General features: G+C 51.0%; 2 protein-coding genes across 6 annotated transcripts in view; one reads left to right on the top strand and one right to left on the bottom strand.

The window, feature by feature from the left end:
• Positions 1-3,833, top strand: part of Fanca (FA complementation group A) — a 60,519-nt gene extending 56,686 nt beyond the window's left edge. For 2 of the 4 annotated variants that reach the window (XM_039097889.2, XM_063278163.1), the window contains 5 exons: positions 82-187; positions 692-764; positions 962-1,115; positions 1,207-1,299; positions 1,505-3,833. In XM_039097889.2, coding sequence (XP_038953817.1) covers positions 82-187; positions 692-764; positions 962-1,115; positions 1,207-1,299; positions 1,505-1,612 — 534 coding nt within the window. In that variant the 3' untranslated portion in view covers positions 1,613-3,833. Of the gene's footprint in view, positions 1-81; positions 188-691; positions 778-961; positions 1,116-1,206; positions 1,300-1,504 lie in introns of those variants that run through there. The other 2 variants (NM_001401252.1, XM_039097888.2) reach the window with 2 other exon arrangements.
• Positions 1,638-14,686, bottom strand: Zfp276 (zinc finger protein (C2H2 type) 276). Of its 2 annotated transcripts, XM_002728603.7 has the most exons (11): positions 14,482-14,686; positions 13,393-13,696; positions 13,068-13,114; positions 12,539-12,979; positions 11,147-11,225; positions 10,032-10,115; positions 5,031-5,141; positions 4,887-4,962; positions 4,474-4,591; positions 2,357-2,456; positions 1,638-2,285 (listed from the first exon to the last, which is right to left on the bottom strand). In XM_002728603.7, the coding sequence occupies exons 1-11, from the start codon at positions 14,684-14,686 to the stop codon at positions 2,021-2,023; spliced, it is 1,830 nt and encodes a 609-aa protein (XP_002728649.1). In that variant the 3' UTR covers positions 1,638-2,020. The 2 variants fall into 2 exon arrangements, 1 of the variants encoding a protein (XP_002728649.1); XR_005496931.2 differs by lacking the exons at positions 1,638-2,285; positions 2,357-2,456; positions 4,474-4,591; positions 4,887-4,962 and having other exon boundaries at positions 11,179-11,225.
• Positions 14,687-14,758: the final 72 nt, after the last annotated feature.

Here is a 14,758-nt window from a genome sequence, read left to right as displayed (position 1 = left end):
TCACCAGTTTTAGACTTTGCAAAGTAGAAAGGAAGCACAGAGATTGTCTTCTCACTTCCTTGGCTCTTCTGTGGGTCACAGGACACCGCTGAGTACCAGAAGGCTGTGGACATCTGTGCTGAGGTCCTCGCCTGTTTGGAAAGACGGAAGGTGTCCTGGCTGATGCTCTTCCAGTTGGCAGAGACGGGTGAGCGGCCATGTGTCCCTGGAATAGTGTGGGAAGGCTGGCTCTACCCAAGGCGAGACAGACATAAATTCATTAGCTGCCTTGGCAACTATGTCACTTCAGACAGTTAAGAACAACTCTGGGCAGTGAACTTCTGGGTTTTACTTTTTACCATGTCTTAAAAACCCTACAAGGGGTACGAATTCAGGGCACATGCACTTTTAAAGCAACAGAAGAGTCCATTCCGGGCACTCAAAGGTCTCTGAGCAGACACACCATAAGAGGAGCAGTGAGAGAGAGAGCTTGAGGGCTTATTCAACTCCCAGTCTCTGTTCTTTGTGAGACCAAGGGGAGACCCCTCCTTCCCAACAGCTCTTCCAGGTGTCCTCAGTGTAGTTCACAGGCTCCTCTGAGCGCCAGCACGGCTAGACAGAAACCCAGGGCACATGACATGTTGGGAGTCATCCCAGCACTGACACTGGGTTCAGGAGCCTACAGAGCTGATTCAGCTCCTTGGTTTTGCAGATGCCAAGCTAGGGCACCTCCTTCTCTTGGCCCCAGACCAGCACACCAGGCTGCTACCACTTGCTTTCTACAGGTAAGCTAGTCAGGTGAGTAAGCCCAAATGCTGGTGCTGGCACAGTCAGAGAAAAGGCAGTGTTTTCCCAAGGTCTCTCACTGGGTGGGACAAGGTGCTTGACAGTTTGTTCCACAAATCTATGTTGTAGTCTGTGCTAGCTACTCACCTCTCAGCATCGTCCAGTCAGTCCTTCACCGTCCTGCCTTTACCTGCAGTCTCCTCTCCTGCTTCAGTGACGGTACCACTGTCAGGGAAGCAGCTTTCCTGCATGTTGCGGTTGACATGTACCTCAAACTGGTACAGCTCTTTGTGGATGGGGAAACCAGGATTGTGTTACCTCAGGCCAGCAGAAGCATCTCCGAGCTCCAGGTAAGCGCCCCACGTCTGTGAGGCAGACACTCCTCGGGAGCGGCAGCTGAGATGTGCTCGTGCCTGACCCTTGACTGCCTGTGTGTTCTAGGATAGCCCTGTACAACTGATAACAAAGGCACGCAGTTTTCTGTTGCAGCTAATACCTCAGTGTCCGAGACAGTGCTTCTCCAACATGACAGAGGTAACAAACCCAGACATGAACTCCCGAGCTCATTTCATAACTTAGATAAAATGAAGCCACAGCCCCGTGACACTTGAGATGGTGGCTGCATGCCACAGAGACATCAGGCGGGCAGCACAACTCAAGCGTTCACTAGCTCCTGATCTGAACAGCTTACTCGGGCTGGCCCGGGGCTGTACACACTAAGCAATGCATTTTCTCACAGCTGCTGGCTGGTCGAGGAGACTGTGACCCTGAGGTGAGCAACGCCCTCCAGCAAAGGCAGCAGGCTGGCCCCAGCTTTGACCTCTCCCAGGAGCCTCATCTGTTCTGACGGCACCGGTCTCAGGCACCAGCCGCACCTTTGTGAATAATTTATTGCAAGCATAACATGGAGTTCTTGTTACACTAGAAAGTGGATTACAAATCTCCTCGACTGCTCTGGTTAGGAAAAGAGAAATTAATTATTCATAATCTGTGTCTGGCCTTATTGTTCGGTGTCCATAGGAAAATAAAACTGCTGGTACCACAGCGGGTTGAAGTACACGCTCTCAGCCCGAGAGAGGTGCCCTCCACCATATGGCTGCTGGCTCTGTGAGTGGGTGTAGCACGGGATCCAACAAGCAAGCAGAACTGTGCCAGGGGGGGAGTGAGGAACGTGAGTGGAACTGTCCTTGACCTCACATCACGGCTGCGTTCCAGCTGCTCCACGTCCAGCGGTCTGTCCGCCTGCAGTCAGTCCTCAGGTCGGCTCGGGCTTCACAGCCTGGCCCTCCACGGTCCCAGCGAGGCTCAGAGGCCCAGGTGGTGGCTCTGCTTCCAAAGGCAGGGCTTGGGTCTGGGTCAGAGGATGGACCATGGACATATGCACGTTGAGGTTGTGGGCTTTTTCAAACCGCCGGCCGCACTGGTCACAGGCGAAATCCAGCTCAGTCTCTGCTTTGTGTTTGGTCATGTGGTACTTGAGGGACGCTCGTTGCCTGCACTGGAACCCACAGACCTCACACCTGGAGGGCAGAGGCAGGTGAGGTAAGCTGCACCTTGTCCCAGGCATAGGAAGTGCCCAGCCCACACTTACTGCAGTGGCTTGGCTCCTGAGTGGCGCATCTGGTGGACAAGAAGGTGCTTCCGCTGCTTGAAGGTCTGCCCACATTCGTCACAGATGTAATTGCGTACCTCTGCAAGACCAGAGCGGATGTGAGCACCAGAGCCGGCAAAACCCAATCTGCTCCAGGGGAGGTGATAGTTATCACTGTTCTAAACAACACGAGGGTGTCCCCAGGCGGGGGCCTTTGGGAACCCACATGATTTAAAATGAAAGGCAATTCTGATATGGAGAACTTCACTAATAAGTTCCTGACTGAACAATGGTGGCACACGCCCACGTCCCAGCGCTTGGGAAGCAGAGACAGGTCGATCTCCAAGTTCAATGACAGCCTGGTCTAGGGAGCAAGTTCTAGGACAGTCAGGATTACACAGAGAAACCCTACCTCAAAAAACCAACATTTCTAATATAAACTGTTTTCATTATAGAAGATTTCCAGGTTCCTCAGAACACTGTCACATGGCTAGGTCTTCACCACAGAAATTGTGCGTTTCAAACCTTTTTGTTTGTTTCTGAGCCAAGATCTCGCTGTGTAGCCATGACTGGCCTTCCAGAGAGATATGCCCAGCCTGGCCTGTGGAAGCACAGATCTCTCTAGAAGTCGTCCCAAAGTGAGGCCCCAGACAGTGCAGAGAACGTTTCTGGTGGAGGGAAGTGGTTTGATGCACTTTGGAAACCAGCTTCTCACACTCGTCAACAAAAGCTTTAGCCACATCAGTATGGTGGCTCACACCTGCAACCTCAGTGCTCCATGGTTCAAGACCTCTGCTGTATATCAGACTCGAGGCCAGCCTGAACCACACGAAACTCTCAAAAACAGCAAAAGCCATGGAGAAGGCTCAGCAGGTAGAGTCTTGCCTCCAAGACTGAGGACTCCATCCCAGATCCCACGGGGTAGGGTTGACGCCTACCAGCTGTCCCGTGCTCCGCACACGTGCCGTGCGTGCCGTGTGTCCCATGCTCTGCATGCGTGCTATGCGTGCCGTGCGTGTTTCCATCTATACACCAGGGCTGCACAGCACTAAGCACCAATTGTTCCAACCCATGCTGCCTACACCTACAAAACGCCTGGCCTCTTCAGCTAAACTACTGAAGAGTGTATTTCACCTCGTTTTGTTTTTTGAAGCAGGCTTCTCTGTATAGCCCTGGCTGTCCTGGAACTCTTTCTAGACCAGGCTAGCCTTGAACTCAGAGCTCTTCCTGTGTCTCCCTCCCAAGTGCTGGGATTAAAGGCATGGGCCACCACCATCCTGCTGTTTCCCCTCTGCAGAAAGCGGCTGCTCTGTGCACTGTGACAGGCTACAGAGCTGGACGACCTAGACCAAAGGGAGTTACTCTAGCAGGAGGCATGCCCAAAGGCTTAGCAAGGACAACTGACATTCAGCTGGATCTCATCACAAAACCAAGTAAATGATCCATCAATAAAATGCCTAAACGGTAATGTGAAAAAGATTTGTGTGTGTGTCATTTATATAAACCCCAGAAAAATTTAACAGTCTACCTGAATGAATGCTGCCAATGTTTCCTACATTTTAGATGTGGGGCGGTGTGCCATACAGCAAGTGTGTGGAGATCAGAAGGCAGTTCTTCACCATGTAGGTCCTGGAGAGATCAACTCAAGTCATCAGACTTGACAGATGCCTTTACCCACTCAGCCATCTTGCCAGCTCTAGTGTTCTGTTTTGTTTTGGGGAGTTTGGGGTTTTAAAAGGGTTTCTTTGTATAGCCCTGGTTGTCCTGGAATTACCTCTGTAGACCATGCTGGTCTTGAAGTCACAAAGATCCAGCTGCCTCTGCCTCCTAAGTGCTGGGAGTCAAGGTGTGTGCCACCACTGCCTAGCCCTAGTGTTGATTTTTAAAGGTGAATTCACAAGAGTACTAGAATTTCTGTGATCTCAATGCTGAAAAGTTGCTCAGACTTAAAAGGAGTGGGTACCATCAGGAATTCAACAGAGAGGAGGACTCCAGCTTGTATGTGGATTCAGAATACCTAAGTGGCACAGAAGCACCTGATCCCAAGCTTCTGGGTAGGGTTTGTCCCCCTGGCTGGGTGCCTGGGGTCCACTGACGGCACAGCCTGAGACAGGTACCTGTGTGGATGAGCTTCACGTGTCGCTGTAGGTATCGGTCGATCATGAATACCTTGTTGCAACCAGGGTGTGGGCAGGGCCTTTCCCGGACCTCCTCATGGTGCTCCTTAATGTGCTTCTGGGGGAAGAAGGGACGAGAGACCCTGTGATGAACACATCCCCCCCAGAAGACCCTGCGCAGTGATCCGAGCAGTTGACAACCGACTACTGGAAAGACAACTACTTCCTACCCTATACTGCTGGCTCCTTTAAGCCAGTGTCATAGAGCAAGGGGCTGACTCCACATCCACTAGGATCATGGGAATCTACGGAAATACCCGGTGCCTCCAGCAGGTTCAGGCTAATACCCAGGGAAAGTCAGTCAAGCATAGCCCACCCTGAGAGCAGCTTGACTGAGGATACCCATTCCTCACCTTCATGCCGTCAGCCCCCCGGTATACAGCTGTGCAGCCCTGGTAAGGACACTTGTAGATGGTGGGCAGCTCCTCCCTGTAAGGCAGAGCATATGTGGAGGTGCTGACACAGCACACAGATGCCCCAAACTGCAGCCTGCTCACCTCTCACAGCGGAGCTTTTTCTTCCATCCAGGCTTGGGGCCTGGCTTCTTTCTGATTTTGGGCTCTTCAGGCCTCTTGGCTTCTTTGCCTTCACTCTTCTTACCAGAGACCCTGGGGGCAGGAGGACAATTTAGTGATGCTTTCGTTTTAAATCTCTATTTGGAGTTGATTCGTGTCTCTTCCTGCATCTAGTTTCCTCCAAGCTTTCCTAACTCGGTTGCCTCTGTGCAGACTGAACCTCTTCTATCACTAGCCATCCCAGTCAGCACAAGCCTGGGTGGGTGGGGCCTGAAGCGACACCTTGGGAAGGGTACACAGCCCAGAAAGCAGAGCTGGTGGTTGTGTGGAGCACACGGACTGTCACATGACCATCACATTTTTAGAATTGCAGTCCTGTGTGCTAAGCCCCCAAATCAAGGGATGGTGATAGGGACAGCGGTAGAGAATTCTGTCAGTTCTGTTACAGATCACCTCGAGCTAGAAAGGGGCTCAGCACACCTGCTGAACTTGAGGTTCTGTCAGGCACCCAGCAGCCGAGGGCGTGTTTCCAGCCCCAAGTCTCATTGTATTTCATATACAAACAAGGAAGAGTTCAAAAAGGGGCTGGAGAGATGGCTCAGCGGTTAAGAGCACCCGATTAGGGGTTGGGGATTTAGCTCAGTGGTAGAGCGCTTGCCTAGGAAGCGCAAGGCCCTGGGTTCGGTCCCCAGCTCCGAAAAAAAGAACCAAAAAAAAAAAAAAAAAAAAAAAAAAAGCACCCGATTACTCTTCCAGAGGTCCTGAGTTCAATTCCCAGCAACCACATGGTGGCTCACAACCATCTGTAATGAGATTTGATGCCCTCTTCTGGTGTATCTGAAGACAGCTACAGTGTACTTATATATAATAAATGAATAAATCTTTAAAGAAAAAAAAAAGAGTTCAAAAAGGAAACAGCACAGTGTTGCATCTGACAGCTTCTGGGCTAACTCGAGAGCACTGCTTGAGGCAGAAAGCGTGAGCTCAGCCCACACACCGAGGCCTACCTCAAAACAAGCAGACGTTAAAGTCACCAGCTTCTGTATAGGAAGTGTTGCTCAGCTGTGACGCAAGAAGAGACCAATGTGCTCAAGAACGTAGATCTGTGGGTTCGGTCCCCAGCTCCAAAAAAAAAAAAAAAAAAAAAAAAAAAGAACGTAGATCTGGTCCACCCTCCCACGTCTTTTTAAAATGTTACGTGTGGGTATTTTGCCTGCATGTGTGTTCAGGCTCGGAATTGCTCACGGAGGTCAGGAGGGCGTCAGAGCCTATGGATCTAGAACTATAGATGTGTGAGCTGCCGTGTGAATATTGGGAACCAAAACCTGGTCCTCTGCAAAAGCAAGAAAGACTCTTAACTGACGAGCCGTTTCTTTAGACCCAAAATATAATTTCTAATCAGTAGTAGAAGCAAAGCTAAGACCCTGCCTCAGAGAGTAAAGAAGAACAGAAGGCTGGCGAGTACAGCTCTGTTTTTACTGAGCACAAGCAACAACCTGGCTTCATTCACAAAAACCTTGGCAGGGCCGGGGGAATAGAGCACACTGGAATTTCCCACAAAACTTCTGGAGACACTGAAGAGCCAAACAAGGTATGTCTTGGTGCTGTCTGTGAGGCAGGATCTCACAGTCTAAGCTGCCCTGGTAATAAAAGAGGTAGCTCAGTGGTTAAGAAGAGGACCTAAGTTCCAGCACTCAAAGGGACCTGACAATCAGCTGTGAGTCCAGCCCGGGAACCCAGCACTCTCTTTGATCTCTGAGGGCACAGATAAACACGCAGGCCAACGCCCACACTCATAAAAGAAAGCTAAATAGATCTTTTAAAAAATAGTAAAACATGGGCAGTGATGTCTCACGCCTTTGATCCCAGCACTCGGGAGGCAGAGGCAGGCAGATCTCTACATTCGAGGCAGCCTGGTCTACAAACAGTTCCAGGACAGCCAGGGCTACACAGAGAAACCTCATCTCAAAAAACAAAAATAAATTAATATTAATAATAGCAATAAAGCAAATGGTTAATTTTTGAAAGCTAAGGCAGGCATAATGGTCCACATTTTAATTCAACACTCAGGAAAGAAAGGTAAATGGCTCTGAGTTTGAGACCGTCCTGATCTTCACAAAGTCCCAGAGCAGTCAGGAGTGCATGATGAGACTCCATCTCAGCGAGAGGAGAAAGAGCTGAGGACGATCTATCACCTATAACTCAGCACCCGGGAGGGCAAGGCCCGCCTGAGATCACCAAACCCTGTCTCAGAAAACAACAAAAGCTAAGTAGCCCAGTACGGTGGCTCACACTACTCTCGGGAGACTGGAGCAAAAGGATCAGATTCTCAAGTCCTGCTTGAGTAACAAAGGGAGGTGAGCCCAGTGTGGGCTACATGGGGAATTCTAGATCAGAGAGAGCTATATATAGCAAGACAGTGTCTCAAACAAAACACCTGAAAAGGAAGAAGAAATCACCAGGCTACAACATGTACACTATTCCACTTGTCCTTGTCTGATAACTGTCCAGTGTCCTGGCTGAGGGGGTGGCCTTTTCTGACAGTAACTTCCTTATACACTAGACTGGCTGGGCTTAGAGCAGGTAGCTCTGAAGTCTGTGCCATGTGTTTCACAGGTAAACACTTCCCATCCTATGACTGTGCTGTCCTCTAAGCCTGCTCAGGAGGACCACCTGACCAGCCAGAACTGTAAAGGCTGAGAGGGTGCTGAGGAGGCAAATATGTGAGGAGGAACACAAGTGGGTTTCTTGAGGTCCTGTTCTCAAGGCCTGGAGACCGCAGCACAGATGCTGCCGAGCGCTTGCTGCATCTGCAGAGGACCCAGGTTTGGTTCCCAGCACTCACATGATGGCTCACAACCGCCTGTAATTCCTGTCCCAGATTTGATGCCCTCTTCTGACCTCTAAGGGATCCAGCATGCACTTGGTACACATACATGAATCCAGCACACCCACATATACACATTTAAAAAAAAAAAACTATTTTTAAAACCTCTGGCTTCAGCAGTGGTGGTGCACACTTTAACCCCAGCACATGGGACAGGTGAATCTCTGATCCCAGGATAGCCAGGACTATATGAAGAAACCCCGTCTTGAAGAAAAAAAAAAATTCGGGGCTGGAGAGATGGCTCAGTGGTTACGAGCACTGACTGCTCTTCCAGAGGTCCTGAGTTCAAATCCCAGCAACCACATGGTGGCTCACCACCATCTGTAATGGGATCTGATGCCCTCTTCTGGTATGCATGAAAACAGGGACAGTGTACTCACATAAAGTAAATAAATCTTAAAAACAAAATAACAAATCTTAAAAATAAGTATTATTAAAAGAAAGAAAGAAAGAAAGAAAGAAAGAAAGAAAGAAAGAAAGAAAGAAAGAACAGAGGGAGGAAGGGAGGGAGGGGAGAGGGAGGAGGAAGGGGGAAGGGAGGGAAGATAGATAGATAGATAGATAGGCAGGCAGGCAGGCAGGCAGGCAGGCAGGCAGGCAGACAGACAGACAGACAGACAGATTCTCTAGCGGGGCCTTAGGAAGCATTCAGGCCAGTGCGTATCATGAGCAGCAGATGCCCATATCCACTGATACCTAGTCCTACCTCCTGCAGAGTACAGTTTCCACTGAAGTAACACACTGTACTAAAAGTTTGTTAAAATGTATCTCACGTGTCCCACACACAGTACATTATGTTCACCTCATGTCTTGGTGACAGGACATGCACAACAGAGCATGTGTTACATCTTGGCAGAGCAACCACTTCCCCTCTTCCTGAAAATGAAACCCACTACCCCCCAATCTTAGGCTAGGCCCCCAAACCACCTACCGAAGTGGCTCAAGGGAGAAGTCACTGGGAAGAGGACAGGGAGTGCTTACGGCAGCACAGCCTGCACTCTGGCCACAGGTCCCCCAGCCAGGTCTCCATCCTGTGACACCTGCTGAAGTGAAGTGGCTTGCTTGGTACTGCATCAGACTCTGATCTTTCAATGTCACCTTTATTTCTCTTCCTCTTTCCATAAGGAATATTAGAACTTATATTAAAAAAGAAACAAATTCTTGGGTTTCCTCAGCTGATAGTGTGGAGCCCAGAGCTGCCTGCACTTTGGATTTTCACTCTGAACTGGGAACCGCTCAGATACTGGCAATGAGGTAGTTACTAACTAGCTATTGGGTATGTAGTTCTTGGGACAGGGCTAGGAGGACAGGGGCCCTAGTAAAGATGAATTCTGTCTCTCCTCCTTAGAGTCTTCTGTTTTCTTGGCGAAGGAAAGGGAAAACCAAAGAATGACTGCTTTAAGGAGTCAGAGCCAAGGGCCACCCTGAGACGAACAGTCACAAGGCTCGGTTCCTGGGCTTCACAGAGACAGGATCCAGGGAACAAAAGGGACAGCTGGAGTAAGACCAAGACATGCTCAGGGACACACCAGGAGCAGGACCAGAAAGAACTACTAAGAGACCCCCTAAAATCGGACTGTCTTACCAACAGGGCTGCCTGCTACCTCCTGATACATACTTAGGCCAGGTCGCCAAACCACCAGGAAGAGGATACAAAGATCAAGGGGAATCCTAGCACATTCAGTTGTTCATCTGGCCTTTCAGACAGACATTCTGATTCACTTAGAAGCCAGTGAGATAGCCCAGCAGGTAAAAGGCTCCTGCCACCAAGCCTGACAACCTGAGTTTGATACCTAGGACTAACATAGTAGAAATGGTTCTCTGACCTCCTCCTTCTGTGCAACACACACACACACACACACACACACACACACCACTAAACAGACAAAAACACAGTAATAAATAAATATGCACATGAGAGAAACAGACAGACCGATCGGGGCAGAGGGAGAGGTCACTAGACTTGGGCGATGAACCAAAGAAAGGATGGGCTTCCATTCTCCATGTTTCCACACCTCTTAGTTTCATGTGCACCATGGCTAACCTGTAAACGACCCCCCCAGAAGGCATAGGCTTAGACAGGGCTATATTCTTACTTCTTTTCTGGGTAAGGCTCAAAGGACTCATCCGAGGACTGTGGGGTTTGCTTCTTATCACTGTCATCTTCACTCAGGACGTCTCTAGGAAAGATGAGGGAGCCTTCAGCAAAGAACTGACTGGGTAGAGCATACCCAACATGGCCTCCTGTCTTCAGGTACTTCAGACCCCATAGTCCATGCATCGCTTCTGAACACCTCTTAAGAAATCTGAAACCCCCAACTCCTCAATCTGCCCTCTTAGGAGGACAAGCCACTCACTGGAACCTAACAAACTGGTAGCCTTCTCCCTGAAGCCACTCGTGCGGAATACGGGACCCCAAACTCTCAAAGAGCTTAGTTATTTACAGCAGGGGAGAGTGTGAAGATTTAAAGGAGATTCAGAAAGTGACTGTATCAGCCATCAACTGTGAACATAGGGTTATGACCTTGTCCCTAAAACATGACTCACTGGCCTCTGGAAGGCAGAAAACAGCCAGTCTAGCAAGCCTGCTGTTCTCCTAGACAGGCCTCCGGCTATCTGGTCAGGGTAGGGTCTGCTACAGGCAGGCTAAGAGCCCAGCGACACATCTGGTCCTCACATGAGTTGTGGGGCAAAACAGAAGGGGCAAACGCCCCTGAGTAGTTCTCAGCCCAGAGCTGAGAGACCCACTGACCCCTTCCAAGGGAGGTCTGTCCTCTCCTCACCCCGCACAGAGCTTCTGCTCAACATCACTACCCCAAAGGGCCTGGACCTAGCATCCTCTGATCTAGTGATGCTGGCGCTAGTACAAGACTAAGGCCTTTAAAGCAGCAGCACAGGTAACGGCACAGGACCAACTGGGGCAGTGTAACGAGGCAACCCCGACTGCTGTGGACCAACTGGGGCAGTGTAATGAGGCAATCCCGACTGCTGTGGGTCGGAATGGAACGGTGCTCCCCCTGCAGCACGCTTCATCTGGGCGCCTCTACGGCCAGAAAGCCAGAGGCCTCAGAACAACCCTGGCCACTCCTCTCCTCCCCACTTCTGAGAAGGAGGGAAGGCAAACATGCCAACCAGGGGTAGCAGCTCTAGAGAGGCTGAGTCTGGTTTTGGAAGGAGAAATTTAGGCTGTTTAAACCCACTCTTCTCTCACCCCTCAGAAAGGTCACTGAACTCGTCTTTTACCCGATCATCCGAGGTTGAAGATGGAACCTGCTTCTCACCCAGTTGCCCTGGCAAACAAAGAACAGGCTCTGGTTACCAACAATGAGCACAGAAAAGGCCTGTAAGGAGGCGATGCCCCCGCCTAAGGACACACCTTCCTTACTGGGGCCAGCAGGCCTCTGGCCTCAACTTCCTCCACTCTCACCCCCGACACTTGCTCTCTCAATCTCTGCTGTTCTCCTGAGAATGGCCCACTCCACACAGTGTACAGCATTTGACAGGATTCTGCTATCAAAACAGTTGTGCATTCTAAAGTCTGGGGCATCCTCCTAGGGCCTTGCCTGGAGCCTTCAATCGCTGAACCACATGGGTGCCTACATCTTTAATATTTTAAAGTTATTTTTATGTGTATGACTGTTTTGCCTGTGTATATCCCTGGTGCTGGCAGAGGCCAGAAGAGAGCCTTGGATCCTCTGGAATCGGAGTTAAAAATGGTGATGAGCTACCATGTGGGTCTAGGGAATTGAACCAAGGTCTTTTGCAAGGGCAGCAAGTAGTGTTCTGAACTGAGCCGGATCTTCAATCCTCCTCCCTTTTTTTTTTTTTTTTTTTTTTTAAAAAAAAAGACAAGGTCTCTCTATGTAGCCTTGGCTCTGCCCTGGAACTCTCTATGTAGACCTGGCTGTCTGGTCTCAAACTCACAGCAATCTGCCTGCCTTTGCCTCCCCAAGAGCTGGGACTAAAGGTGTGTGCCACTGTGCTTGGCAGCCGTCCAGCGTGTTTAAAGAACCCCAGTGTGGAACTGCAGGTGGGAACAGCTGAGCACCCACAATTGGCCATGAATCATATGAAGGCAAGAGGCAGTCAGAAGCTGCCCCAACTCCCCTAGCACAGTGCTTAGGAACAGCTGCATCCCACCCACAGCATGTCCCACAGAAGGGCCAGTCAGCAGAAGAGGCTACCACACTATGGTAAAGTAGCAGCCTCTTTGTCTGCCTCCTAGTCCTGCAGACAATAGCCCCATTCTTCTCTCTCCTCAGTCCCCTCAGCCTACAAGAACCACCAGTGCCCTCTGGCCTAAGGGCAGGCTCAGAGGAAGACTGACATGACTACATGAGCAATGCCATTACAGAAACTGGTAAATCAGAGGCCTACTTGTGAAGAAACAGTGTCAAGACAGGCTGGTAGGGCCACCCTACTCTTAGGTGTTGGAATAGCACAGGTTCTATGGGAAAGGCGCTGCGACTGGATCCTCGTCTCCTGCTGCCAGCTGCCTATACCATCATCTCTATGCAAACAGTACAGAAATCCACTGTCGGCTGCTGACAGCCTTGGTCGGAATACTGACTCCTGCTCTAGCATAAGCCAGAGTGCTGCTTACCTGGGGCCTCACTGGGAGCCAAGTTTGGCTGTATATAGGGGCTTAGCCCAGGTCCCACAGAGTCTCCATGTGAGTGCAGCAGGGCCACATCCACACTGGGCAATGTCTTGGTCTCAGATCCAACTTGAGTTTCTCTGGCCTGGCAGAGCTGAGAGGCAGCTCCAGTGGGGTCTGACGCTGAGCTCTGGGCCAGCCGTGGTGCTAGTTCCTTTCCCCATTTCACTGCTAATGCACTGTCCAAAAGGAGAGCTCTGCAGCCGGAGTCTGTGTCCATGGTGAAGTCATGGCCCTGGTCGCAGCCCCACACAGCCTGGATGACGCCGCAGTACTCAGAGGACAGTGTCCTCTGAAGGCTGGGCAGACACCCACAGTTGACTGCATGCTCATGCACCCAGCCCACCAAGCCGTGCAGACACTGAGGGCTCGAGGTGATCAGATCAGCTGAGGAGAATCAACAGAAATGTCAGTCTCATGGTGGCCAATGCTAGGCCCAACCTGAAATGCCCACCCTGGCACGTATAGCACTCACCCATACATGCTCCCTCCTCTGCCACTGTGGGAGGCTGAACACCGACCCTGCAAAGCATCAGTGTGGCCACAGTTTAGGAACCTCTCAAAGTCACAAAGCTCCCTAGTTGTCGCCCCCAGGGCCTTTGTTAGCTGCCCTGTTCCCTCTCTTCTAATGAACTCTACACCCTCAGATCTCTGCAAACATTGCCACCACAGCACCTCACTGTAACACCATGAAGGGCTTATACTAGTTTTTGTCCACCCCAAGTCACTGCCCTAAGTCAACACCCAGAACACAAGGTGACAAACCCCTAAAGATCCCAAGAAGTCCAACAAGGGCCTACTTTGTACAAGGTTTCCGCTGGCCAGCTGGGGAGACATTGACTCTCTGTAAGAAGGACCTGAGAAGGCTGTGGCACTGATAGAATTGGGTGTAGCAGTTCTTGCAGACAAACTGAGGCAGGGCTGGGTCCTGGTGCACAGCAACACCCAGCAGACGCTGGAAGTCCCTGATGAAGACACGCTCCCCTGGGGACAATCTCTCTGAGGTCTCCCCAGGCACTCTCTCAGAGATGCTTCGGAGGCTCCGTGAGGAAAACTTCCCATGGCAGAGACGACAGTGCCCCATGGTGAGAGTCCGGCCTGCTCCTGAGCAAAGAAGCAAATGTGACGTAAGTGAGGTACTTACGTGTGAGGACCACACTTCCCCCTGGCCTTCTAACACTGGAAGCAGAGAAGTGCCTGCACTGGGCTTCCTAAACCCACTAGCAGCAGGACTCAGGAGCGGGCCTTCCTCACTGAACATTCCATTTCCAAGAACCCCAGAGGCCTCCTCTGAAGATGGAACTTGACTACTGCTGGATCGTCCTAATTCCGAAAATGAGCGAGCTGCGCCTCGAGAAACTAACTCACTGCTCATCGATGCCCGCTGACTGTCTTGTCTGCAGTGTGTACAAGATGCCACCTCACAGCCCCTAGTGGAACTAAAGGACGGCTTATACAGGAAATCCATTCTCAAATTAAAGAACACCACACGAATGCACTTGATGCTGTTACTCTAACCAACTACTGCTTGTTCACAAACTCGCAGCCACACAAGGACCAAGCAGTTCAATTAACTCAGTACCCACCACGGGTTTAGGTTATGGGCCTGTTTTAAGCATCAAGAAACTAGGGTTCAGAGAAGTTAAGCAATTACCCTAAAAGTACCTAGCACGAAGAGCAAACTTGAAGCCACGCCTGTGTACCTTCAAATCTTAAACACTAAATAGCAGCGACACAGAGCAGGAAAGGATCGGCTGTCTGACCGACAGAAGGAAGGGCTTCTTATCTGCAGTAGAAGCCAGAGGGTCGGGGTTCTCCGAAACTGGAAGCCTGGTTTGCTCTCAGAATCACCAGGCTGGCACTAGGGCCAGAGGACGCCTGGCACCCACCTGCCTCGTCTGTGCCGTCCTCGCCCGTGTCCCCGCAGGAGCGCGTCGAGCCCCAGCTGAGTTGAGGAGCCGCCCCGTCAGCGCTCGATCCGCCGGTGCGAGAAGGGCGACCCCGAGTCCGACCGCTTCCACAGCTGCTGCCCGAACTCCCGCGCTGCCGAGCTATTCCAGGAGACAGGAAGCGGCCGAGTCGGTCCCGCTTCATGGCGGCAGCCGCCACTTGATCCCCGCTCCGTGCTATTCCGTGTGGCTCGGCTCACTGAGTTCTGCTAGAGCG

Source organism: Rattus norvegicus, chromosome 19, assembly GCF_036323735.1.
Source record: "Rattus norvegicus strain BN/NHsdMcwi chromosome 19, GRCr8, whole genome shotgun sequence".
Classification (NCBI taxonomy): Eukaryota; Metazoa; Chordata; class Mammalia; order Rodentia; family Muridae; genus Rattus; species Rattus norvegicus.
Note: the sequence above shows the minus strand (reverse complement) of the source record. Positions and strands in the feature narration are given on the sequence as shown.